The 26,879-nt window shown below is 40.6% G+C and overlaps 1 protein-coding gene across 5 annotated transcripts in view; it reads left to right on the forward strand.

Annotated features, from left to right (window-relative positions):
- Nucleotides 1-26,879, forward strand: part of DGKH (diacylglycerol kinase eta) — a 168,455-nt gene that overhangs the window by 57,978 nt on the left and 83,598 nt on the right. For all 5 annotated transcript variants that reach the window (XR_007188901.2, XR_008957972.1, XR_008957974.1 and 2 more), the window contains exons 3-4: nt 12,200-12,310; nt 15,706-15,786. Coding sequence is in view for 2 of the 5 variants with exons in the window: in XM_057308381.1 (XP_057164364.1) it covers nt 12,200-12,310; nt 15,706-15,786 (192 nt within the window). In the remaining 3 variants the exon portion in view is untranslated. The remainder of the gene's footprint in view (nt 1-12,199; nt 12,311-15,705; nt 15,787-26,879) is intronic.

Genomic DNA, 26,879 nt, shown 5'->3' on the forward strand with positions numbered 1-26,879 from the left:
AGGCAGACGCTTAACCGCTGTGCCACCCAGGCGCCCCTCAATTTTTTTTTTTTTTTTTAAGAAGGTTTGTAGTAATGGAGAGGAAGCCATAGATTGTGACCTAGCATGTAATGAAGAGGTGAAAAAAGTGTTTACTTTTTAAGATCAGACATGCCCGGGGAACAATGGATGGAGAGGGAACAAGCAGATAACGGAGACAGAGAATAGTTGAGTTTGGATCAACAAACCGATCATGAATGAGTAGCACTGGGGTGAACGGGCCTGGTGCTGGCTACTAGCCATACAAAGAATAAATGTGCTCCTGCCTTTGGGAAGTCTGCTGCGACTAAAGGACAGGAGCAAGACTGGCGTAAGAACAACAATCTACTGAGTGCTATGTGTCAGGACATGTACTTTACAGACATTGAATCATGTAGTCCAAACGACACCCCTGTGAGTTAGTTATCATCGTCATCATCCACCTCGGGAAGGAGAGGGAGCTCAGGCGCGGTAGTTTGCCCAACATCTTTCACCACTAGTCAGCCGTGGAGCCATGATTTACACTCAGGCCATGGCATTGCACCTCTACGCATGGTGTGAACGGATTAATACACTACGATGTAAAGAGAGATGGTAGAACAATGTACTAAAGTAGCACAGGGGAGGGAGGGGTTAAATTTTTCTGGCCAGGGATAGAGTAGGGCAGGGAAGATCTCAGAGGGGGATGGGTCCCGATGGAGGAACCCACTGTCATGGCCAAAGTGTCGAACCCATGGTGGTACGAGGTGCGTATGTATGTGTTACTGTTTCATCTAGTAATTTACAACAGCCTTCATCTCTGACCTTTCTTTTGCCCTGTCCTAATCACAGAGGACACTCACATTTGATATTCTCCATTTCTGTAAACAACTGAGATGTTTTTTAAAAAATCTGATAGAACTGAGAGGTGCCTGGGTGGCTCAGTTTGTTGGGCGCCAGACTCTTGGTTTTGGCTCAGGTCATGATCTCAGGGTTGTGAGACTGACCCCCACATCGGACTCCATGTTCAATAAGAAGACAGCTTGAGATTCTCTCTCTCTCTCCCTCTGCCCCTCCCCCGCTTGTTCTCTCTCTCTCTCTCTCTCTCAAATAAATGAATAAATCTTTTTAAAAATCTGAATTATTCTTTAAGTGATATCAGTCCTGCTCATCAAAACCATTATTAAAATAGTTTATGATTTAATATAACATATACATATCTGTCTACCTACCTACCTGCTTATCTAAGAGTTCAGAGAATTGGCAGAAATCTGAGAGTTTCCTACACATTGGGGACCCATATTATCTCTGGAGAAGAACCAGAGAATTTGAGAGGCAGATTATTGAAGATATAATTGAAACTCCAGAAAATAAGCAGATATTTTGCATAGAATGGTTGATAGCCCTTTCTGAGATAAGTATATGTAGTAAATAAATGACTCCTGGTTATGTGTGTTTAGTCTACCAGACCTGAGCTTCACCCCATTTCCCATCCCATTGCTGGCACACTGACCCCCAGCTTCTCCCTTAGCCGAATGGCAGTCTTAGATTGGGAACACCAGGCAGAGCAACAGTTTTGTGAGACTCAGGCCTGGCGTGAGGTTGTCTGTTTTATACATTAGTTAGTAGCTTAAAAAATTAACATAGCACTTAGTGGTGTATTTTAGGCCACATCAAAATGCCTGTACATCAAAATAGTTGTGTCATTGTGGCCTTGTGGGAAAGTGGTTACGTCAGAATGTCATGTGTGGGCAAAGGGATTATTCTTGGAAGTGAGTAGGGGTGTTTGATAAGGGGAGAAGTAAATTCAGAATTGGAAACGTAGATTATTTCTTTCTTGCCCCGTTACAATGCACTATGTGCCCCTCACAGGTATAGGCAAGGACTCATCTAACTCAGTCAAGAGTCCCAGCCTTGTTTCTGTCTCCGAAAGAAACCTGAGCATTAGGCATGACACCACCGCCACCCAGTGGTGATCTGTTGTAACTCACTGCATTTTATGAAGAAAGTATGATGTTGATAACGGCATGCGCATTTTGTACGTTCTTCTTTAAAACACAGTGTAATAGCACTTTATAACATCAAATATTTTCATTTCTTTAATAGTACTTAGAAAAATACATTTAGAAGCTCCTAAAGAAGGAACATCTTGAAAGTAGAGATAGAACTTCATTTTAGGCGTGAACAAATAAAACTTCGCAAAACAACTACAGTCTCAAGAAGGTAATTTATATCTATAGGTCTTCTCAAGAAAATTATAAACCAATATAAGAGACAAAGGCCTTTAGTAAGAACTAGACGGTTCATTGGTGAAGGGGGTAATTATTTTTTTAAAGATTTATTTATTTATTTGAGAGAGAGCAGAGCAGAGTGAGAGAGAGCACAAGCAGGGGGAGCAGCAGGGGGGTGGGGGGGAAGCCGACTCCCCACTGAGCAGGGAGCCTGACGTGGGGCTCGATCTCAGGACCCCGGAATCATGACCTGAGCCGAAGCCAGACACTTAACTGACAGAGCCACCCAGGTGCCCCTAAAGAGGGTAATTAGGATTATGTTGGGTAACCTCCATGATTTTGCTTTAGAATGCATTAATTTACATTTAAATATAAGTGTCCGAAATATTTGAGTCTCTAGTCTTTCCAATAAAATAAAGACGATGTTGTGAGTATATTTAAAGTGTTCAGAAGGCTCGGTAGGCACGAGGAAGCTACAGCTTCCTCCCGACCTTCCTGGTGCGTGTGTTCTCTCGACGTCTTGGGGAGCGACCTGCTCTCTTGTCAGGGTTTGTGCCTGCTGCGGCATTGCTGGCTTTTATTTGCCACGTTGGCTTGATTCCTTTTTAGACAGGAGTTGTGATGGAAAGCCTCTTCCATCGTTGCACTGAACGTGGCAGGATGAGACACTGCAGAGCCAGAGACCCGTTGGAGAGTTTCATGCCTCACTTGACTGGACAGCCGCTTGTATGCACAGCGCCAGCGGGTGTGTGCTCCCTGGGCAGGACGGATGACCACACTCTCAACCCGTCCATCTCAGACAACCTGAGGCAGAGTGTGTGTGTGTGTGGATGTGTGTTTGTGTGTTTCATGTAAAAGTAACAAATCGGTCAAATTAAAAGAAACTAATAGAGGTTGCATATTTTCCTGAAAATACAAATGAATGAAACTATTTCACAAACTTCTAGAATATTAAATGTCAAGGTTTTGTTGTATGAATATTAAATATCATTCTGTTTAAGCACACATAGTCATCTGGCCACACCGTTTTGGAACTGGATTTCGTGGAGCTCCAGAATCCCTCTGAGGTGCCCCAGAATGAGGAGGCTGAGCTGGTCAGGTTCTGGGTTACTTCTTCAAAGTACCTGCTTGTATATCCTCAGATTATTCTGGAACCCAAAATGGCTTGAGGACAACTGCTCCAAGTGGCAGCTTATAAAAGGGGTGTTGTTTTGTGATGTAAATGACAGAGCACCTGCAGCGTCCTAGTCCATTATCATTAAACACCGGTTCCAGAAGGCCACCCTGTGTCCATTCTTCTGTAAGCTGGGATACTTCTCTCTTCCTGCGTTATCCGCTGGCTCCTCACTGAGACATCCCCTCGTTGTAACCAGTGCCGTTCCTCTGCCAGCATTTGCTTTCTTGGCTGGGTCAGGCTGGAGCCGGCAGGGGCTTTGGGTGGTGCTGCAGGCTGGAGACATATTAGGGAAAGGGGAGGGTAAGCAGCTGGACGACTAGTCTCTCTCTCCCCGTAACGCAGCACTTGATAGTGCCCAGTACAGAGCCCAGCTTTTCATTCCTTACCTTCTCCTGCAAATCAAATCTGTTTTTCCTCTGAATGATAGTTGAGTAGCACCTGGTGTCTTGTGGGCAGCTGGCTGTCAAGAGGGGGAAGGGGAGAGTTGGAGTGGGCATGCTCTGTTATTAAACCCAAATTACTCCCCCCACTTCCGCTGGAGCAGAGCCAGTGGGGGTGCGGAGGGAGCAGGGGTGGCATGTGAATGGGGCTCCACACAGAGAGAAAGACACATTTTAAAGGTAGAGTGTCTACACATTATTATTTAAATATCATTTATGCGCGTGTTTATTAAGCCTGACTGAGGATTACAATCACCAAGAGAGCTTTTAATATGTGTAGGGTTCTATGCCCTATCCCTGATCGATTGAATCAAAACCTCCCAGATGAACAGAGGTTCTGAATGTCCATAAAGTTTTCCATGTCATTCAGATGACCAGCCGGATTTTAGAACAATTGGTGTATTTTATAGAGGTTCATGTAATTTATGTATATTTTTTAGATTTTTTTTTTTTAATTTGAGAGAGAGAGAGCATAAGTAGGCGGGGCAGAGGGAGAGAGAATCTGAAGTGGGCTCCTGATGGGGGGAGGGGGGGTCTTCATCTGAGGACCCTGAGATCACAACCTGAGCGGAAACCAAGAGTTGGACACTTAACCGACTGCACCACCCAGGCGTCCCGAATGTATAGTCCTTTTCATAAAGAGGCTCAAATTTGTTTTTAAGGAAGTAGGAAATCTTCGGTTGGATAAAATTCAGAAGGGGAAAGGACGCAAGTCACGAAACCCAAAAGGGCCCGGAATCAAGAGGAACTGAGGGAAATTTTGGAAGCTGATAGAAAAGCTGGGCTTGAAGCATTTTAACCCATGACTGATAAAAAGAGGTAGACAGACTGAATCAGAATGAGATCCAATGGCCGACCTTCCAAGGCCGTGGGAAGAGAGGCAGTAACCATTCAGTATAGCTTCTGGCGTGTTTGTGGAGAAAAGCAGTTCTTGTTTTATAATCACACAGAGAATATTTAGAAGGGCCAATAAAAGAAAAAAGCAATGTTATGATAGGAGACACAACACGTTGAGACTTGTGATAAAGATAGCCTTGCAGTTTCAGAGATGTCGGATCAAATGAGTGATGGGTTTGACCACCTTTCATCAGTTCAGTTAGTTAAGCTAACTGGATTTTGAAGTGCCAGTGGCATCCAAGGCACCTTCTAGCCTTACTGGACTTTTCTTAGACTGACGTTCTAAGATGTAAAATAATAATATATAGTAGCTGTAAACTCTGCTCCATTATTAAATACTAGTTCATGACTGTGCTATGTTCTTATGTTTACTGTGTAGAAAACTGGATACGTTTTGGGACTGTATACATTGTGTGATTAAACATGGTCTTCATGGGAGTGGCCCCAAGTCCACAACTTGCCAGATAAGTCATCAAAATGACACAATCGTTGCTCCTAAAAAATGGCTCAGATATAGATTAGGAGTACAGGATAGATGTGGAACTCCTAAAACAGTGATTCTCAGTAGAGGTGTTTTGGACATTTGTGGGTTTTTTTGTTTTTTGTTTTTTTAATCATCCCAGTGCTTTTGGCATAGTGAGCCCTCCTAGCCAGCAATCCTACAACGGACCAGGCAGGTCAAAACTTCAAAGGATTGTCCTCTATCATTTATGACCTTCAAATGTCCTACAGGATATTATTATGGGCAAATATTATTTATAATCACCTGAGCTTAAAACCTACTTTATGTAACACAAAATCTTTTAAGTATTGTTACAAGGTATTAATTTTCCACATATGTACCTACGATGTGTAAAAAGGGAAGCTTATAGTTTGTTTGTTTGTTTGTTTTGAGAGAGGGCAGAAGGAGAGGGAGAGAGGGGCAAAGGGAGGGGCAGAGGGAGAGAGAGCATCTAAGCAGGCTCCATGCCCAGTGTGGAGCCCAACTCGGGGCTCCATTTCACGATCTTGAGATCATGACCTGAGCCAAAATCAGGAGTCAGACAGACACTTAACCGACTGAGCCACCCAGGGGCCCCTATAGTTTAGTTTTTGATCAGAACTTTACCAGGAGCTATTTATAACTTCAGAAAATTATTATGTCACTGGTGGCCATACTATTCACTCCTGTATCATCTGGCATTTGAGGCTGGTGCATTAATGGAGATTTTATGTTAGATGCAATCGTCTCTTTCTTTTGTTATGTCTGCCATTGTAGTCATGACATCTTGAGGTGCACATTATCTTATTATGTTACTCTTTTAAAACGTCTCGTTATATTACACTTAGAATATTATATTATTATTTTACCATCTTTAGAATTCATTTCATTAAGGTTTTCACAGAATATAAAACTCAAACATAATTGTCTATGTCGACCACAAAATAGACCACGCACACACGGTCTTTGTGTGATAATTTCTCTCTATATAAGCATGGGGCCCTTGTTCAAGAGTGTTATCTCTTTATTTAACTTGTGTCAGTCCCACTTAAAACACCTTTTCCCACAGGTATGACCTACTAAAATAGGACCTTACTTACAATACTTCTGTACAAACACCCAGGAAGGCATAGACGGCCAGAGCTTGAATAGTAACAAAATGGATAAGGAAACGTGTCAAAGAAGAATTTTCTATTTGGGGGGTAGAGTTGACAGACGTTAAGAGAGGTGTGGAGGGGCACCTGGCTGGCTTAGTCAGTGGAGCCTGTGACTCTTGATCTTGGGGTTGTAGGTTTGAGTCCCATGTTCGGTGTAGAGATTACTGAAAAATAAAATCTTTTAAAAAGAGAGAGAGAGCGATGAGAACGAAGTGGTGTGAAAACTCTCTTGACCCCCACCTTAGTCTGTTCAGGCTCCCATAAGAAAAATACCATACACTAGACGGTTTAGACAACAAATTCAATTCTCAGAGTTCTGGAGGCTGGGAAATCCCAATCAGGGCACCAGCTGATTTTAGTGTCTGGTGAGGTCTTGCTTCCAGGTTCATCGATGGCCATGATCTTGCTGTGTCCTCATGTGGCAGAAGGAACTTTCTGGGGTCTATTTTATAAGGGCACAAATCCTTAAGGCCCTACCTCCTCATACCAACAAATTGGGGGTTAGGATTTCAATTTTGGGAGAACACACAAGCATTCAGTCCATAACGACAAATGTCATTCCTATTCCTTAGAAGAGAAATTAAGGGGTTATGTTGGGACAAGAGGAGGAGAAGCTAGAGATTCTTCTGGAATTTTTGAAGACATCTGTAAAAGATGAGTCATCACTGACATTTCCATTTCACTATATCAGGCTTTTCACCACACCTATTTCGATGGCCAAAAAAAGTCAGCATGTGAAAATGTGCGTTTATCAGATAAATCAGGCAGTAACCGATTTTTCAAAAATTCTTAGCTTTACAAAATGGCTCATTGAGTGACTATTAAATTTGTGCTCTCCTTCAGACATTAAAGTAGTAGTCCATCCGAGCAGCTTCAACTTGTGGCACACAGGTGTTTCTGAAATTGTGGGTGAAATCTTAGAGCCCCGTGCATGTGCGTGTGTGTGTGTGTGTGTGCATGATTTTAAAAGAGAAATGACTTTTGTTTGAACTATACAGGAAGCATGAAACGAACAATTCCACAGCCTTAAGACATTAGACTACAGACCTCCTTCGAAAGTTAACTAGATAAGAGATTTTTCAGCTTAAAGTTTATTTTAATGAAATAATTTTTTTCAAAGCCAAGGTCACGGAACTTTTGGTTTTTAACATCTGGAGACTGGGTTATCGGATTGCAGTTAAGTCTCCATGGCTTTACTGATTTTTCATAAGTGTTGGGTAGCACCTACCTACTCTCTGCCAGGTTATATGACTAAGCGTCCGTTAGATATAAACGTTTCTAAGCCCTTTTTTGACAGAGGGGAGAGTTTATCCCTTGTCCGGGAGATGGTGAAGAAAATAAAATTAAAATTTTGTACTTAATTTTAACAGGTTCTTAATCATAACTCTCTCATCGTAACTTTCTTATATCTGTTCCTAACTTCAAATTACTAGTCTAGTTGAACATCAACATTGAACATAATAAATATTATGATTTCAGAGAACGATCGCTTGTTTATTCACTTAGCATATACAGTATTTTGAGATTTTTGGACCCCCACATGTTTTTCTCTGAAGCATGCTTTCATAATATGATCATATTTTCTAGAGCTGTTGTAAATTAATCATTTTTTTGTTATGCTCCTTCTTTTATAAGAAGTGTTTGTTTAACTAGCCGTATATAAACAGAAGTTTATTTTGAGGATTGACTTTCATGTGAATAACTGCCTTCTAGTTAAATATTTTAAATCCCATCTCTTAGAAGAAAGTAAGCTAGCCTCAATGTTTTTTTACTTTTTTTTTAAATAATTTAAAATTAACTGTGTAGCATAAAGAAGTTTGTAAATGCATGAAGATAAGGATTGTATCTTCTCCCTCTTTCTATTCCTCCACAGCCTCACACATAGCAGATTAATCCACCCTTACGCAAGATTTAAAGAACATAAAGTGATATAGGAAAAAAACCCAGCTGAACTATTTGCTTTGAAAATGACTATGTAAGGGTCATCTCTAAATTAGCAATCAGGATACACAGACATTTTCCTGTCCTCTTCCCATATCTCCCCAACCCCTCACCCAGGGAGCGCACCCGAGGGCACGTACACCTTTGTGCATCGTATCTGCTGTTTTTATATGTGTGAGAAGAAGCACACATATAATGCTGGAAAAACGTGAAATCATATCCAGCCACTGGGCCCTTTGTTCTCATTCTTTCATTCTTTTAAAATACAAAGTGATCTGTCATAGTGTTTTACATTTAGCTCAAAGTTGTTCAGTGCAGGATTTACAGAGGCCCTAAGGTGTCGGCCAGTGTGTTAGATGGTGTGGGATGCCGTCTTTGCTCTTAGAAGCTCACGGCGTGGCTGGACCACACACACGTAAACCGACGCTCTCTGGTGTCATAGATGCTGTTACACAGAGGTAAGGCACCTCAGAGGGACAAAGGTGGGGTCAGTTGCTTCTTCCTTAGGGTCAGGGAAGCCAGGGGCAGTGGCCCTGGATCCGAGTTGAGATGAAGAGGAGTTTTCAAGATGGGCCAGTTGAGTGGAGGCCATTTGGGGCCGAGGGAGGAGCGTGGGCAGGGGCAGGCGGAAAGATGATGCAGGGTCTTCTACGGTACATTTGGAAGTTGGGCCTTTCTGCTGCAGGTGGAAAAGAATCAAGCTGTGGCATAACATAAGCAGTTTTTCATTTTGGAAAATCACTCTCATAACCACGTGGGGAATGAAGTAGGTTATTGATGCTTCCCTTAGACAGTGCTTAGAGAACATAAATAGACCAGACATGAAGTTCTCTTCCTCATTGCCTTAAACAGAACTTTACAAAAATCCCAATACATTCTCTTCTAGAACAAATGATTTGTTCTTTGGGTAGGTTATATTTTTACAGTTATTTCAGTACTTTGTGTTTGAGTTTAAGAATCACGACTCTCTCCCCGGGGTGACCCTGGGTGCCCCAGCAACGCCGTTCCCCAGTCACTCTTCCTATACCCCTTTCCCTTGGTCTCTCGCATCTAGGTGCCCAAGCCAACAGCTTAGACTTTTCCTTGGTCCTTCTCCTCTCTCTCGCTCTTGATGCCTGTCAGTAAGTCGAGTAGATTCTGCCTCCAAAATAACATCTCAGATTGCTCTACTTCTCTCCATCTCAGGGACGCCACAGCCTGCACTCGAGCCCCTGCCGTCTCTCCCTTGGACATTTCCCTGTTCTCGCTGTCCTGCTTCAAACATGTCACTGGCTTTTTGCACTTACAACAAAAAGCGAGCTCCCCATCGTGGCCGCATCTCCTGGCTCTTATCTCCCTCGACCCCCTCTCTTGACACTCTCCTTCTGCTCCAGCTGTTATTTGCCCTCACAGTGGCCTGCAAACACTTACTCTCGTCTTCCAAGAAGCTCTTAGAATTGGGTGCCTGGCAAATACTCCCTGAACTTAATAGCATAATGATACCATCATAATAACACTTTCTGCCATTTATTGAATGTTTTCTGTAACCCAGACAGTGTGCTAAGTGCTCTCCGGCCATTATAGTATAATTAAATTAGATGCAACAAGCTTGTGAAGTTGGTATGATTATTCCTGTATTTCAGGAGAGGAAACTGGGACAGCTTGCCGAAGCAACTTGCCCAGCTTCCTATTTTCGGTGTGTGGTGGAGCCTGGCTTGAAGTCTGTCTGTCTGACTCCAAATCGAGCTCTTTGGTACGAAGTTGCAAAAATATTTTGTTACCGTTAAAAATTTACAATTCCTGGAAGGCAGTTTCAGAGCAAGCTATGGAGAGAATCTCTCATTGACAATGAAAGTAAATGTTAATAATACTCGACTACCTTACTGGTGACAACACATTTTTCTCAATGTTTTATGTCTTGTTGATAATCAAAGACGGTGTAGTGTAGAAATTGGGAGTAAACTCTGGAGTCAAACAGACATGAGTTTTACCTCAGTGCCTGCTATTCATTCATACAGATCTGAATTTCATGTGTGCTGGATAACATTTTTGGCACTTGAGATCCATCAGTGGGCAGTCTGGTGGCATGGATTGAAAATTTTGGTTCTATGAGCTGTTTCTGTCCTGGAGGCTCACCATTGCATTACTGCTCCTTTACGAATTCAGTGTAAATGTGACCCCTCTTGGACCCCATCCCAAGGGGATCTATGTGCGTCAGTCCCATGACAGGTCTCCTAAGGACAATCTCAAGAGGAAGACTGTAGGTTTAGTTTGCTATAAGTGTCATTGTCTTCTTCCTTCCTTTCTTCTTCCCTTCCAATTAAAATGAAACATTGAATTGAACTTTATTAGACATAATAAACTCAGGCAAATTCTATTCTAATAGGGGTAGCACAGTAAACATAATAAATATGTAAATTACATTATACATTAGAAGAGGAAAGTAAGTACTTTGTGTGAGGGAATAAATAAGATGAGGGAAGATATGGAGAGCGCGTTGTGGTAGTAAGAAGTCAGTGAGGTGGGTCTCACTGAGAAGGTCAAAGACTTGAAGGAGGGGAGGGAGTTGGTCAGACGGATATCTGAGGGAAGAGCAGCCCAGGAGGAGAGAGTAGGTGGCGTCCAGACCTAGGAGGAGCATGCCTGGCCAGTTAAAAGCAAAACACCATGGGGGCGCCTGGGTGGCGCAATCGTTAAGCGTCTGCCTTTGGCTCAGGGTGTGATCCCGGCGTTCCGGGATCGAGTCCCACATTGGGCTCCTCCCTGGGAACCTGCTTCTTCCTCTCCCACTCCCCTGCTGTGTTCCCTCTCTCGCTGGCTGTCTCTCTGTCACATAAATAAACAAAATCTTAAAAAAAAAAAAAAAAAAAAGCAAAACACCATGGTGAACAGCGGGGACAAAGGGAGGGAGAGATACTGGATGAGGCCAGGGGTTCTAAGTATTTTGTTGATGTTAATGAAATGAACTTCATACATGAAGCACTCAGCACAGGGTCTGGCCCAGAATCACACAGCCCCTACCTACCTTCTCCAGCCACATCTGCTGCTCCCTCGCTGCAAAGCCTACCCTGCATTTATAACTGGAAGTTCTTTGAAGATTCCCCAAATATGCATGCTGTTTTAAACCTTTCTACTTTTGCACACACCTAAAATAGGCTTCTCCATCCCTTGTCATTCTGATAAACTCCTTTCAGACCCACCGCAGGCTCTCCTCTAGGAAGACTTCTTTGCCTCGCTCTGAAGGAGCTGATGCTTCCCTCTCTGGACCACCACGCACACTGCTTTGACTACGTTTGCGACAATAATACATAGCTAATGATAGCATTTAATAAGCACTTACCATATGCCATGCAGTAAGTCCGTTATATGTTTTTAATGTATTCCTCACAACAACCCTATAAGGTATGTCACAGCGTCATCCCCATTTTCCAGATGAATAATAAAGGCGTGAGGAAGTTCAAAAACTTGCCTAACATCATCCAGCCACTTCGTGGTGGCATGAAGAGGTAAACAGAAGGTTTCTGGCTCCAGAGCCCATGCTTTTAATCGTTACATTATATTGCCCCTCTATGTTTCCCACCGTTCTCGAATACTTCTTATATACAAGGCAATGTGTACATCACACCAAATCGTAAGTACTAGTTTGGTGCCTGTGCCTCCCATATTATTTGTGACTACTTGGAGAGCAGGAAAGCATGTCAGATTTACCTTTGTTCATGAGTCCTTGCGCATGTCCTCCCTTGGTTGGACAGAAAGGAGAAGATAATCTCTTGTGTAATTTCTAGGACCTGGGAAATAATATTTAAAATGTAAATGATAGTATGTCAAAATTAATTCTGAATTTTCTTTGGTTCTGAATTTCATTTTAATCATGTCGTGGTGCTTCTGTTTCTCCCCAGACCAGTATTAAAGAGGGGCAACTATTGAAGCAAACCAGTTCCTTCCAAAGGTGGAAAAAGCGTTACTTCAAGCTTCGAGGCCGTACACTTTATTATGCAAAGGACTCGAAGGTAATTTGGAAGAATGTGACTTGCAAGCACTTGAGGTTGCGGATGGATTAAAACTTTTAGTTCTATGAACGTTTTGGCTTGGTGCTCACTAGAGCCTTGCCGTTCTTCTGTGAATTCCGTATGCGTGTGATCCATCTCGGACCAAATCCCAAGGGGGTCTATTTAAGTCAGTTTCGTGGCATGTCCATGGAGGACAATCTTATGGGAAGATTCTGGTATAGTTTTCTTTCTCCCTTTACTCCTTCCTTACAATGAAAGTAAAACATTAAATGTAACCTTATTAAATATAATAAGCTGAAAATTTTTGGTCCCCCCCTTTCTTGCTACCTTTTACCTTATGCAAGTTTCCCTGACCATGACAGAGAGCGTTGCTCAAGTTGCTAAGAATCTGTCCTCTGGTTTCAGATAGGAGCTTGTATCCCACTTCCAGCACATTCCACTGGAGTGGCTGCAGGCAGCTCGTGTTGTTTTGAGGAGGCTTCAGTGAGATAATACACATGGTGCCTGACTCAAAACGATCGCTCAGTTATGCTAGCAGTTAAGAATAAAAGACATAGTGAAATAAAATCAAGGCTTTATTTTTTTATTTATTTTTTTAAAGATGTCATTTATTTATTTGACAGAGAGAGAGACACAGTGAGAGAGGGAACACAAGCAGGGGGAGTGGGAGAGGGAGAAGCAGGCTTCCCGCTGAACAGGGAGCCCGATGCGGGGCTCAATCCCAGGACCCTGGGATCATGACCTAAGCCGAAGGTAGACGCTTAACGACTGAGCCACCCAGGTGCCCCTAAAATCAAGGCTTTAAATAATTTTTATATAACAGTTGAAGAAAATAAGAATGATGTGGTTTGGGGGGAAAAATATTAGTAATGATGAGCTTCCATTTAAAACTGATATCTTAGTGTTCCTTCAAAAGTAAATATTAAGATCTCTGGCTACTGTGTCAGTTGAATAATGGATAATTTCCATATTAAAAAATGTATGTCCCTGGTATAATTAGTAGAGTTATACACTGGGAGGTAAAATCAAATATGCAAACAAACGTAATTCTTAGTTTATGCTGCTGTACAAGTAATAACCAAATAATCTCATTTAAAAGTCGTTATGTTCAGGGTTGTCCCTGACCTGGCTCCATGCTGCTTTTCCACATTCATCTCTAGGCAGCACTGACCACTTGGTAGCCCCAGCCCTGCCCCATGTTTACAATCCGCAGACGACCTTTCCCTCTGTCTCCACTTGATGCAATTCCCTGTTTTAAGATCCCCTCAAAGAGTCTTTATTCCAACATTTACAAGAGTAAGAGTTTAAATGTTTTCTGCGGGAGAAATTATCTGTGACCTTCCATAACATTCTGTAGTATTTCTTCTCTTGCATTGACCATCTTACATTACAATTGGTCGTTATCTGTTTCTTCTCCTGTGCTAGATTAAAAATTCTTTCTGGTTGGGGAACAAGTCTAATAGATTGGTTGGAGTGAAGTGGATTTGCATACGCCCTAGGGATCTTGGGGGTGGTGGTGGAAGCTATCAGACTAAGGGCCCCTTTTCTTTCTTTCTTTTGTTTTTTGTAAATTTAATTTTATTTATTTTCTATTAATTTTTATTTAAATTCAATTTAGTTAACGTATGCTGTGTTATCACTTTTAGAGGTAGAATTTAGTGATTTCATCAGTTGCATATAACACCCAATGGTCATTACGTCAAGTGCCTTCCTTAACACCCATCACCCAAGTAGCCCATCCCCCACACACCTCCCCTGTAGCAACCGTCAGTTTGTTTCCTATAGTTAAAAGACTCTTATGGTTTGTCTCCCTGTTTTCATCTTATTTTATTTTTCCTTCCCTTCCCCTATGTTCATCTGTTTTGTTTCTTAAGTTCCACATATGAGTGAAATCATATGGTATTTGTCTTTCTCTGACTTATTTCACTTAGCATAGTACCTTCTAGTTCCATCCATGTCATTGCAAATGGCAAGATTTCGTTCTTTTTGATGGCTGAGTAATATTCCATTGTTTTTACATATATATTTATTTATATAATAAGTATATATTTATAAATATATATTTTATATATTATAATTATACATATTATTAGTTATATATATTATATATAGTATATGTAATATATATTATATACATTACATAATATATAATATATTATATTAATATATTATTATATATAATATATTATACATTTATATAATTATATTATTATATATAATATATTATATATTACATAATTATATTATTATATAAATATATTATCATATATTTATATAATAATATAATTATGTAATATATAATATATTATTTTATATTTATATAATAATATAATATATAATATATAATATATAGTTAGATAATTATATAATTAATATATTTATATAATAATATATTGCATATAATATAAATTATAAATATATAAATATATTTATATTTTTATATAAATTATATTTATATTTTTATATAAATATATACTTATGTATAAATATATATATAAATTACAAATATATATAAAGATATATTCTTTATCCATTCATTTGTCACTGGACATCTAGGCTCTTTCCATAGTTAGGCTCTTGTGGACACTGCTGCTGTAAACATTGGGATGCATGTGGAGGTGCTTTGTTAAACCTGCCTTGCTGCAAAAACGTTGAATGAGTGCAAACAATGACCAAATGACTGAGAGTGGGAAGGATACGTTATTTAGTAGAATTTCCTAATCTCTAAATTGAACATTGTTAAAGATTCCATTTCTGTGAACTTTTTGATTGAAACCACTTTAAAAGAAATACCATTTTATATTTGCAGAGCACATTCACCTTCTCATTCAATCCCATTTACGGATGAAGAAAATGAGTTTCAGAAAGTGTAGTAACTCACCATGATCCGAGCCAGTCCTAGTGCTCATTTCTCACTTAGCAAATGTGGGAATGATGATGTTGCCTCTGCCTTCCTGGCAAAGTTGTTTCAGGCTGTTCGCCTGTCAAGACGTAGTACTCTGTGTGTGTGTGTGTGTATGTGTGTGTGTACACGTGCGTGCATGCATGTGCACGACACACTGAGTAGGTTCCCCATAAATATGCTTCTAGAGAGCACAGAGCATTTTACATTTAAACTCTGCACCATGGGGTTCTTTAAAGACCTTTTCAGTTTGGGATTTATGAGTTAGTTGTACTTTGTAATTTTACTCTTCCTAAGAAGATATTGCAAGGAATCACTAATGACTTTTTCTTCATTTTCTATTCCTAATTCCTGACATAGTTTCATAGTCATGACTTCCTAGCAAAAAAAAAAAAAAAAAAAATACACACACACACACACACACACACACACACATAGACGAGCATTGAGTTTGGTTTTCATTTAATGTGTTTGTGTTCTTTTTCATTAACAGTCTCTGATATTCGATGAAGTTGACCTCTCAGATGCCAGTGTAGCTGAAGCAAGCACAAAAAATGCAAACAACAGTTTCACGGTATGGTTCTATTCTGCTGACTTCCTTCTCAAAAGTTATAGAATGACCTTTCCTAAGCACGTACAGAGTATCCTCTTCAGTTACCAACTGTGTGTCAACTTAAGCGTGTTGGAGTTCCTGCCAACACAATAAACATGATAAATAAGTTGTATAACCAGTACTGTTCGTGATTGTTTGGGTCAAGAAACCAATGTATTAAAAGTATTTTTTTTAAGTATTTACAATGTTTTCCATTTTAGGCCTTTTAATTTTAGTGCTTTAAAATTGTCACCTCTTTTAAATTTAATACTTCAACCAATTCCATTGCTTCGGAGTATTCAAAAAGTCTGTTTCTTACCTTCAGTCTTAAAAATAATGTTTTCCCTTATCTTCTACTTTTACTCTGTTGCTGTGGTTCAGGCAGCTGCTATAGTCCAGGTCTTCATTTATTCTCACTTAGGTAATTCATTTGATAGCCACTTAAGAGGTGTCCTCTGTTCCAGTTCATTCTTTTCCAATTACAAATCACGTTGCTGGAAAAGACCTCACTGGCTCACTGTTGCTTGTCAAGTGACATCTGCAGCCCCATCCTCAAGTTTTGTAAAATCATACCTCGGCATTCTAGTGTGACTGAGACTGTTTGTCCTTAGGCATCCCACCGGTCCGGAATTTCTGCCTATGCCTGGGCTTTTCCCATTCCCCCCTGACTTGACTGATTTCTCCTCCATCAAAAGCTGTTGAAATTCTACCAGTTCTTCAAAGCTTATCTCAGATATCTCATTCTTCTTCTACTTCTTTCGTTCAAAAAATTATGATTTGAATACCCACCATGTGCTAGGCACTTGTGCTAAGCACAAGAGATTCAGAGATGAATAAATATATTGGTATTTTCCCCAGAACATTCACAATAGAGTTCAGTAAAGTTCCTCCAGGGTAGTTTTTATAACTACATATTCCTAGGTCCTATGTTGTTGCCCCCATCCACACTCCCAACCCCTGTTTGAGAAGCTGGCACTGCTGACAGTCGTATGCTGTGTCTGTCTCCCAGGCTTGCCAGGGCAGGGAAGACAGACAGATAAACAAATACAGAGCAGTGCCATGATAGAGGTAGGCGCTGGTGGGGGTGGGGACGGGGTGGGGGCGGAAGCAAATGCACTTAGATGTAGCCATATGGATTTACAGGCACGTGGGATAATCCACGGTATAAACGTTCCTGCCCCTCCCACCTCCCCAGGGAGAGTTGAGTTTGAGAAGAGGAAAGCCAAGAATAGAATCCTGGGAAAATGTTAAAATTCAAAGTTTGACCAATAAAGACAGAGCATTCTGAAGTATAGAAGAAGTCTTAGGAGGTGATGATGTTAGGAAACGCCTGTGGAAGATAGTTTTAGGACGGAAGTCATTAAACACCAACTACTATAGAGAGATCAAGTCAGAGAAGAAATGAGAAGCGTCTGTGGAATTTGTTGACTTGGAGGTCATTGGATCACATTGATGGGAATGACTTCGGGGGAGGGGGTGGCATGCATTAGGCTGCACTGTGGAGTAGGTGGAAGGCGGAGAAGCCGGGGTGGATTGCTTTTTTGAAAAGCTTGGCTGTTAGAAGAAGGAGAATAAGTATAATGTTCAGGCTTTAATGAGTTTTGTTGTTGCTGTTGTTCTTTGGCTTGTTTTTAAAATGGGTTTTGAGTGCGCCTATATGAAGAGAGGAAAGAATTGTTGGACTGGAAAGTTGAAGAGTCAGGAGAGGGGAGAATGGAGGGAGCATGGGAGCCAGAGCCCATTTAGAGATTAGCATTGACTGGGAGACGGAAAGTTTATGGAGGTAGGTGTGTGCAGCAAGTTCGTTTATTCCAAACCCAAATACTACTGTTCTCTCAATGAAATTGAAGCCGAAGTCATCTGCTATGAGTCAGACTTGGGTTTGGAGTAACTCCTGTAGAAAATGAGAGTTGAAACTGATCAGGGACCTGGAGAAGATTATGAGGTAGTAAATACTGTCTAGCAAAGATGGAGATCAAGTTTAGTAATGTATCTAATTCCTATGCCTTTCACATTTTCTTTAAGATGGGGAAAGAGAACAACAACTAAATTGATCCAGGGTTGATGGTCAATAGGGCGTATTGGACAGAAAGAGAAAGGCATTGTTGGATCGAGGGATCAATAAGTCATCCATCTTACCCTCTGTGCTCTCAGTTCTTGAGAATAAAACACAGGGAGTGAGGGACAGCTTATTTGTTGCTGAAGAGGATCCAACAACCCGTAAATTTAGAGCTTCTTATAAATTATTGGAGACCTAATCAGAGCTTCTGATAAATTGTTGCTTCTTCTTCCTTCCTCCCAAATGAAGGTGGGGTAGGATGATGAACCACTTGTCTTCCCTAGGGAGTGAAGGTAGTCCTCTGCCCTCTGTGGAGACTCATGGGGGAGTGGGCAATAAGGGTTTCCCCTCAACAGGAATCTAGAATTTACTCTGAAAGAGGGTTCCAAAATTTAAGATGTGCAGGATGGAACAATTTCAGGTAAAGACAAGGTCTAGGGTATTGGTGTAGATAAGGGTAAAAGGAAGTGAAAATCTTGGATTTGAGAGAGGGTATTCAAATCCTTTGTATAACTCTTTCTTGGACCTCCAAGTACATTCATTCTCCCCTATAGTGCCTTTCTTATTCTAGAACTCACTATATTCTACCTTATATTTAATTAGGTACTTATGTTTTTTATAATCTCCTTGAGGACAGAGACTCTGTCATATCATTTTACCTCAGAGTACCTTATCCGTAAGTATTTGTTGATTTAATTAATAAGATGAAAGTTTATTTTACACATGAAAAGACTTCTTGTTAAAATATTTTCAAGAGATTTATCCACTCAACCAAATGGTATTTTAAAAGTTTGTTGGACTAGAAATGTGGAGACTAAAATATTAGGCAGATTACTTAGAATTTTACAGCAAATGATTTTGGTAGAACTTTCTAGGGCATAAAATAGAATAAGGGATAGGTTTTCAACCAGTAATTGATAATCTTCCCTGTCTTTAAATATTTAAATATCCTACCTTTCTGGATTGCATTGACTGCTATTGATACTGTTATTTTGGCTGGTTCATGTCAAAGGTTAATGGTGTTGTTTAGTGGTACTACGGCTGGAGAATACAGGAATGGCCAAATTCAGCTTTGCTACAGCCATGAGTTGAAGTCCCTTAGGATGATATATTGATAGGGGACAATAGTAAATGGAAAATCTGTGATTAGCAAATGGTAAATGGAAAAGCTGTGCTTTGCCTGAAAACCCAATGCCAAACTCTCTAGTAAAATGGGTTCGAGAGAGCTCGGCAGAAGCTGACTTCACGTGGGAAGTTACTCAGCATCGTTTCTACCACATTCTCTTGGTTATGAGTGAGTCACTAAGGTTGGCTGAGCTTCAAGGAAGGAGATAGAGACACCATGAGAGTAGCATCAAAGGATTTGTGGACATGGTTCAGACCTAGCTACTTGATGGTTACTTGTACTTCCTTGCACAGTCCCATGTTCCCATCCCTGGCGTTAATAACGGTCTTGTTTTGGTTGTCTAAATCACCTCAGGTACATATTAGTTTTCTATTGCTTTGTGACAAATTACCACAAACTTAGTGGCTTAAGCATTGGTGTGTTGGTCACACAGTGTAACTGGATTCTTCTCCAGATCTCATAATGTTGAAATAAACAGATTTTTAAATATAGATAGATATGTACACACACACACACACACACATCCATGCATATTTAATTGCCTTAAATCGGGAGAATTTTTACCTCTGTTGGAGTTTTGGGTTTTACATTTGTCTTCTGCAATTGACACACCTAATGGCAACAGCGAAACACTGAAAGCATTTTCTGTGACATTAGGTGTCGGTGGTGTGATCAGGGAATGGAAAAGGACAACCCCTGACAGCCTAGTTGGCATTTTATAAGCCTTCAGGATTCATTACTGCTTGTTGTTAATTTATGAGTAGTTTATGTCCTACCATAGCATTTTCTATGATTGTGGCATCTATAATATGTTCCTAACTTTTCCCTTCATTTTTTAAATTGTGCATTTCCTTTTTTATTTTATTGATTTCTGCATGGTGTTCTGGGGTTTTATTTTCACTTTAACATTTTTATCTTTAACACACCTCTGTGCTGTAGGCAAACGTGTTCTTCTTCTATTAGACAAGAGAGAAGAATTGATTTCCCTTCGGTCACACTGGGGCACCCCTGGGAAGGGTCCCAGCCCTCCTGATGCTTCATCCAGGGCTCTTCCTTTTCACACAGTGTTCTTTCCATCTGGTTAGTCCTTGCCTCTTCTCTCTCTCCTCACATCCGCTGCTCTCTTTGTCTCTTTCTCAGTCATCGTGATGTGTGTATCCCAGCTTTTTGTGACTTACTCAGTTGCAGACCTTAGACCATGAAGTCATACAGCATGCGTTTGTGTCCTGGCTTGGCCCTCTCTAGCTACGTGCCTTTGGACAAATCCGTAACCCCTGTGAGTCGTGTCCTCACCTGTAAGGGAGGATAGCCATGGAATCTGTCTCATGGGTGGTGAGGATTACATGGACTGGGATAAGGCACTGCAGCCCTAGCACCGTGATGGGCACATAGAGTTTGCTAAGTGCTAGTGGCTGTTATTATCCTGAAGTGATTATCCCACTTGTTCCCAGCATGTGTGAGTGTCTGTTGTCAGTTCCTAACAAGTTGGGGGATTTTGAAGGAGAATTTGGATGAACTTCATCTTGAGAAAACGTCCCGCCCTGCCTCTCTTTCAGTGGTGTGGTGAAGATTTATTTCCACTTTTATCTCATATTAATAGATGTTACTGGGAAAAGCATCCCTTCTGTAATGAATGACATGTCAGCCGTGCCTTGTTAGCTATTTGTAGATGCTAAAGAAGAGGTTTTTAATGAATCGAGAGTCTTCACAATCACATGGTGTACATCAGACTTTCAAAATGCGCTGTTCAAATGACTGTTTCCTTTAAATTTTAATGACGCGTAGGCTAAATCTTAAATACATGAATCTTCATTTTTAAGGAAATTATCATATTGACGTTGTTAAAACGATTTATGGAAGTTTGTAAAGAAAGCATTTTTTTTTTAACCAGAAAGAAATACAGAGGTAATTTATTTGGTTTCTTTAACTGCACTTCATGTTTTTAGTGAGTGATCTACGAGTGTGCTTGGAATGTCACGGTCACTGCATACCCACGCTGGCTTACTCGGTTGTGTGAAACACGGATTCCACGTGGTAGCACTTATTTATAGCGTTAACTGAGCACTGGAACGGTCATTTTAGTTCACGGGTCACTTGCCACAGCAGACATGACTGAAAGTTGATTAGCATTCGAGTTGATCCCTCCAATGAAGTTTCAAAACGTATGCACAAAAACAAGCCGATAAGGAGAACATCCAGCACATAAAATGCCGACACTTACACATTCATGGTATAGTTGAAATGAGCAGCCTGTGTTTTAATGGGAGGGAGAAGATGTTCTTAATGTGTACTCTCTGTTTATTTTGGTTTTCCCTTAGCGTCCTCTCTGTTATTATAATTCAGTTCATCTTCTCTTAAGAGAGATACCATATCCTTTGAACCTAAGTGTCACTTTGCTTTTATCCATTAGTATCTCAATCTTTAGTTACAAAGGAAGGGATGAAACATTATTTTCAACCTCATTTGTGAATGCACATCACAAAACAGGTGTTTAGAAAATCATCTAAATAAATAATCCCGTAGATAAATAAGTTGCCTATTCTGATGATAATATTTATTGTAACTATTATGTGCCTCTTCTAAATGCCGCTAATTCATTCAATTCTTTATATCAATCCTATAAGGTAGGTACTATCATGCACTCCATTTTATAGATGAGTTAACACCCAACACATGTAATAACTAGAATCTGAACCCATCTGGGTCATCTGACCTCAATCCATCCTCTTGACCCCTCCGCTATCCTACCTCTTTATTGTGGAGCTTTAAATGAGTATGGTCCAGATAGTATTCCCCTAATTGTTTTCTATTTCCGCTGTCTTTCCTCCTCCAAATTAATCACAGAGTCTTACATTGCAGTACCAGGTATGTAGTTCGCACTTGCTGGTCCTACTGCCAATTTAGAATACTACATTTTATTTTGGGCACTGTATTTTAAATAGAAATGTTGATAAAGAGCTCACAGAGGAAGGTAACCCATATTATACAAAAGTCTGAGAAATCATGGGATTGACACATGTTTATCTTAAACATTTGGGGAACTGTGACATCTTTTTAATATTTGAGGGATTAGCATGCATAAGAGGTGGTCGACAGGTCCTGTGTTACTGCAAGTGCACAGGACAGAGATTCACAGTTGAATTCACAGAGGCACAATTTGAGCTCTACTTAAAAGAGAACTTTCTAACTTGCATTCATCTGATAGAACAGGCCTCTTGTGATGTAATGGCTCTGTCCATTATTAGAAATCTCTAGTCCTCTCATTCCCTGTGAACTGGAAGGGGCCTTCAAGAACAAGAGGTCTCAGAGCAGACTCAGGCTCAGAGTGCCGAAATGAGTTTCTCAAGGTTGGATGGCTAAAAGCTCTGCACAGCTAGTACGGAATTCGGGGCTCCCGGCTCTTGGAGTTTGTTGAGAGTAGGCGAGGAGGAGTGGATTTAGAGATTGCCGGGCGCTTTACACACACTGTCTCATTATACCACGCAGTGCTGTTGGAGAGATCTTTGCCTGGCGTGTGTATGTGGGAGGGAGTGAGGGGGGATGGTGAAGACTGAAATTTCCTCGCAGACACAAAGGCTGTCTTCCTCACCCCTGGATCCCAGGGCTAACACAAGACCTGGCACAGAGGGGAAAGACAATAAGTATTTGTCAAATGCATGAAAGAATGTGTCTTGTTGAATGAATGAATGAATGATATTTGTAAACTCTAGTTTCCTTTGGGAGAAATTCCTTTCCTTTCATTTCAAGATTCAGCTAGAGAGCACAGTTTCCTAATTTCCCCCAGTGAGGTTGGATTATAATATACCCATAAATATTTGTATTCTAGTTGAACTCTTTACGTCGTGACTCAGATGATTTTTTATCAACAATAAGTCTTACAAACATGATTCTTGCTGCGATTAATGATTGTGGTCATCTCCTAATTATTCAGTGCCTGATCGTGGCAAACCGTGGGTTTTTTATGTCTATGTTGGCTAAACTGTTTTATGGCACTCTGAAATCATACCACCCTAATGCAATTTGAGTGGTGGTTTTGCCTCTTAAAATTGACTTGTATGCAGTTTAGACGGCTTTATTCTATGAAAGCTGATAACTTCAAAGTGGAGTTTGAAATTTGCATTCTTTTTTCTCTAACTTGGACATCAGGCTTTTCGAAGTGAAGTTGCTCATCATTGTCTCCGCGGGCTTATTACCTTGTTTAGCTTTTCATTTAAAGATATAGCATCTTTTCCAAGAATACAACCCAGAGAAATACTTCTTAATGTTATTATGAGCTTCCTCAGACCAAAGTCCTAGGAAACAGGAAACCATTGGTCCTTTTGTGGTTAGACTAAAATCTTGGGGTGCTCTATTTGCTAGGCTCATACTGTAAGAAAAACCATCAGGACGAATCCTCTAATCCTTCTCCCTTTGGGGAGCTTTGTGGGAATTTAGAGTTGCTGTTTTGTGCAAGTGAAGTGTTGTTCATGTGAAAATGTTTTAGGTTGTGCATGCCTTTTCAGGGTGGATAAAAGCAAGCCCACCAGCGAGGACTGACAGGACTACACTCCGAAGTGCCGCTGAAAACCTTCTGGAAGATTTTAACCTGAGGTTAAATACAACATGACCACGATAGACTCTTGACAGGATAGGTTGTAAAGAGAATGTTTTTTAAGTCTTTGGGTTCATCAATGCCTTCGCTGCCCACATTATCCAGAATTAGCAAAGGTAGTGGAAAGTACTGTTATGTGTGCCAAGGCATACACGTACAAGGCTACTTACCTATTGTAATAGCACGAAATTGGAAATAACCCAAATGTGCAAGTTAGAGACTGGTTGAAATGAATTGTGAACTATTTCACATAGTACAATGTTATGCAACCATGAAAAAGAAGGAATCAGCTCTGTATATAATAATACACACTGAACTCCAAGTTGTATCCAGCGTGAAAAGCCAGATGTGGAACAATGTGCATATATAAAATGTTACTCTGTGCTTGTTACTCTGTGCGGGTGTGTGTGTGTGTGTGTTGTGTGTGTGTGTATGGGCCTGCAGCCATGCATTTAAACCTTGAAAGAACACATATTTGTTGTATATGCAGAGATTTGTTGTATATGGAGAGATACATAGAAGCTGACAGATATTTGCCTTCAGGAGGGAGACTTGGTAGCTGGGGGCAGACTTGGGAGGGAGATGTACTTTTCATCCTAAATGAAGCACATTTGTTTGTGTCACAAATGCTTGTTACTTATTCAAAGAAAATTCTAAATGCTACATGGGAGCCCTTTCTGGCAACTTCCTATCAGATGCATTTGACAAGAGTGATGGACTTAGCAGGAAGCCCAAGTTGGACACTGCTACAGTGTCCAAGGGAACCATGATAAGGGTACATATCAGACCATCTATAATGGCAGGGAAGGAAGCAATGCATGAGAAATCTTATGGGAAAGACTGGAGAGCTGTGGCCAACAGGAAGGGAGAAGAGAGAGGAAGAAGCTAACATAGAGTTGTTGAATTTGGGAGGATTGCTATATAAATGATGCCTTTAATTAAGGGTAGGAAATGAGAATACAAGTAGGCTTATTGGTAGTGAAAAGAAGACATTGTGAATTAGACACTATGAATTTGAAATGATGGTAAAATATCCTGGTGATGTCTAGTAGGCAATTGAGAGATGCTTTAAAAATTATTAAAATGGCTCAAAGGACTCCTTTGGTGTCATTTTCATGGCTCTTTTTGAAGTTTCTAGCATATTCAGATGTCTCCTCTATTCCTTAAGTATGATCATGGTGTAATGGAAAATTTAGGTTTTAGAAATGTTTTAGTTTTGTGGTGACTGGTACAAACAAGATAATTATTTTGTTTTGAACTTTCCCATTACATATGTGTTCTGTACAAAGCAATTTACGGTTATAAATCAATAGAGCTTGTGCCAAGGGAATGAGCCTAATGCTTTGTTCCAATCTCTGGTACATTCTAAAAATATTAAATTAATGGTAAAACTTTTACTGTGTCCATTAACTAATACTCACCGCTAATTTACAGTAGAAGGGTATGTGACAGCCTACATAAATAATTTCTAAAATCACTGTGATTCTTGTCATTACAATTAATACTAAATAAAAAACCCTCTCAGTCTCCAATGTACAATGTACAAATAAGATACTATATATGATTATGCATATGATACGTATGTCATACTATATGTAATTATATATATGATTATATATCCTGTCAACATTTTGTTTTCTAAAGGTGCTGGTTTGCATGCTTATTATTATTATTATTATTATTGTTATTGATATTAATTTACCAGCACCTTTTCTTGCTCATCTTTAAAGAAGATACAAGTATAGATAGGATTGAAATACAACTGAACAGTTGCCCTGATTATTTTTAAGAGGAGAAAAAGTGAGCAGCATGTGAAGCCTTTTCTGCCTATTCTTCTAGGGTAATGTCAGTAAATTCCTTGCTGTTCCTTCATTCTCTAGCAGATGGCTGGAAAGGCAGACAATTTAGTTTCAAATCCTACGTGTGCTTTGTGACCTCGGGCAAGTGACAAAGCTTTCTGAGCCTTACGTTCCTCAAATGTAAAATGGATTGCTACCTTTGGGGTGTGTAGATGCCATCAGATCTTGCATCTTATATAAAAAATGTATTTTATATTTAGCACACACAGGTCCTGGCCTGTTACAATTACTCCATAAGTGGTAATTCTTTAATGTTTTGGACTTGTAAGCTATTTCCATTCCAGATGTGAACGCTGGAGTCATCTCAACTGCTGCCTCATTGTCACGCCTCACAACCGGATGCTCCCCAAGTCCCATTAATTCTGCCTCCGAAAGAGCTATGAACTTTTTCCTGTGTCCTATCTGCTCCTATCTGCTCAGTCTTCACGGCATGCTCCCATACACAGCAGCCCGCTGCCACCCTAACCTCACGTCCTGTCAGGCCTTTTCCAGAGGTTAATGAATCTTCTCCAGGGCATCAGTCTGTTAAGTGTCAGACTCATGATTTCAGCCCAGGCCATGATCTCTGGGCCTGGGATCGAGCCCCTCAACGGGCTCAGTGGGGAGTCTGCTTGGGGGATTCTGTCCCTCACCTTCTGCCTCTCCCTCTGCCCCTCCTCGCTCTCTTGTTCAAATAAATAAATACATCTAAAAAACAGAGAGTCTTCTCCACTGTGACCCAACCACCAAGCTGACCCTCTCTGCGGCTGCCAGCCATCTCTCTAGAATGCGTGATTCCTGGCTCTTCCTGGCTGAAAGCCCGTTAGTGTGTGCTGTCACTTTAAGGTTCAAATCCATACCCCTTAGCATGGTAAAAGGTTTTTCGTAATTACATCTCTGGCTTTGCCTTCTTCTTCCACCCCTGGTTGCCATCTTACACTACTCACAATACCCGGCTCTTATCTTGACCTTTCTTCCTTATGTGTCTCTATGTCCCTTGGTTTGCAGCATCCCTTCCTTCTCTCCCTTCCCCCGGCTCCCTTCCCACAGAAATATGCTCCAAATCTCACTTGCCTCTCACCCTTCCTTGTTTGAAAATCACTTCCCAGAAAGCTTTCCCTGAGTCTTTGGTCTTGGTTAGCTGCCTTTCACTGTATTCCAGGGGCACCCTCGGTGCTGACAAGTAGGTAAGGGTCGAGATCTTGAAGGATCTTGGAAGCCAAGCTGAGTGGTTGGAAGATGGCAGGAACCTACTCTGTTGGAGTTAGGTTTACTTATCTGTGCTCCTCATTGAACTGTAAGCTCCGTGAGTACAAGGACTGGGCCTTCCATCTCTCTGTCCCCGAGCTGCCACGTTGCTTGGCATAAAATAAGGCACTCTGCGTTTTCTAGTGAATGAATGAAAGTCCGGTGTTGGAGTCAAATGAAGAGTGTAAGTTTTAAACTACAGCGATAGGCATC

Source organism: Ursus arctos, unplaced genomic scaffold (assembly GCF_023065955.2).
Source record: "Ursus arctos isolate Adak ecotype North America unplaced genomic scaffold, UrsArc2.0 scaffold_10, whole genome shotgun sequence".
Classification (NCBI taxonomy): Eukaryota; Metazoa; Chordata; class Mammalia; order Carnivora; family Ursidae; genus Ursus; species Ursus arctos.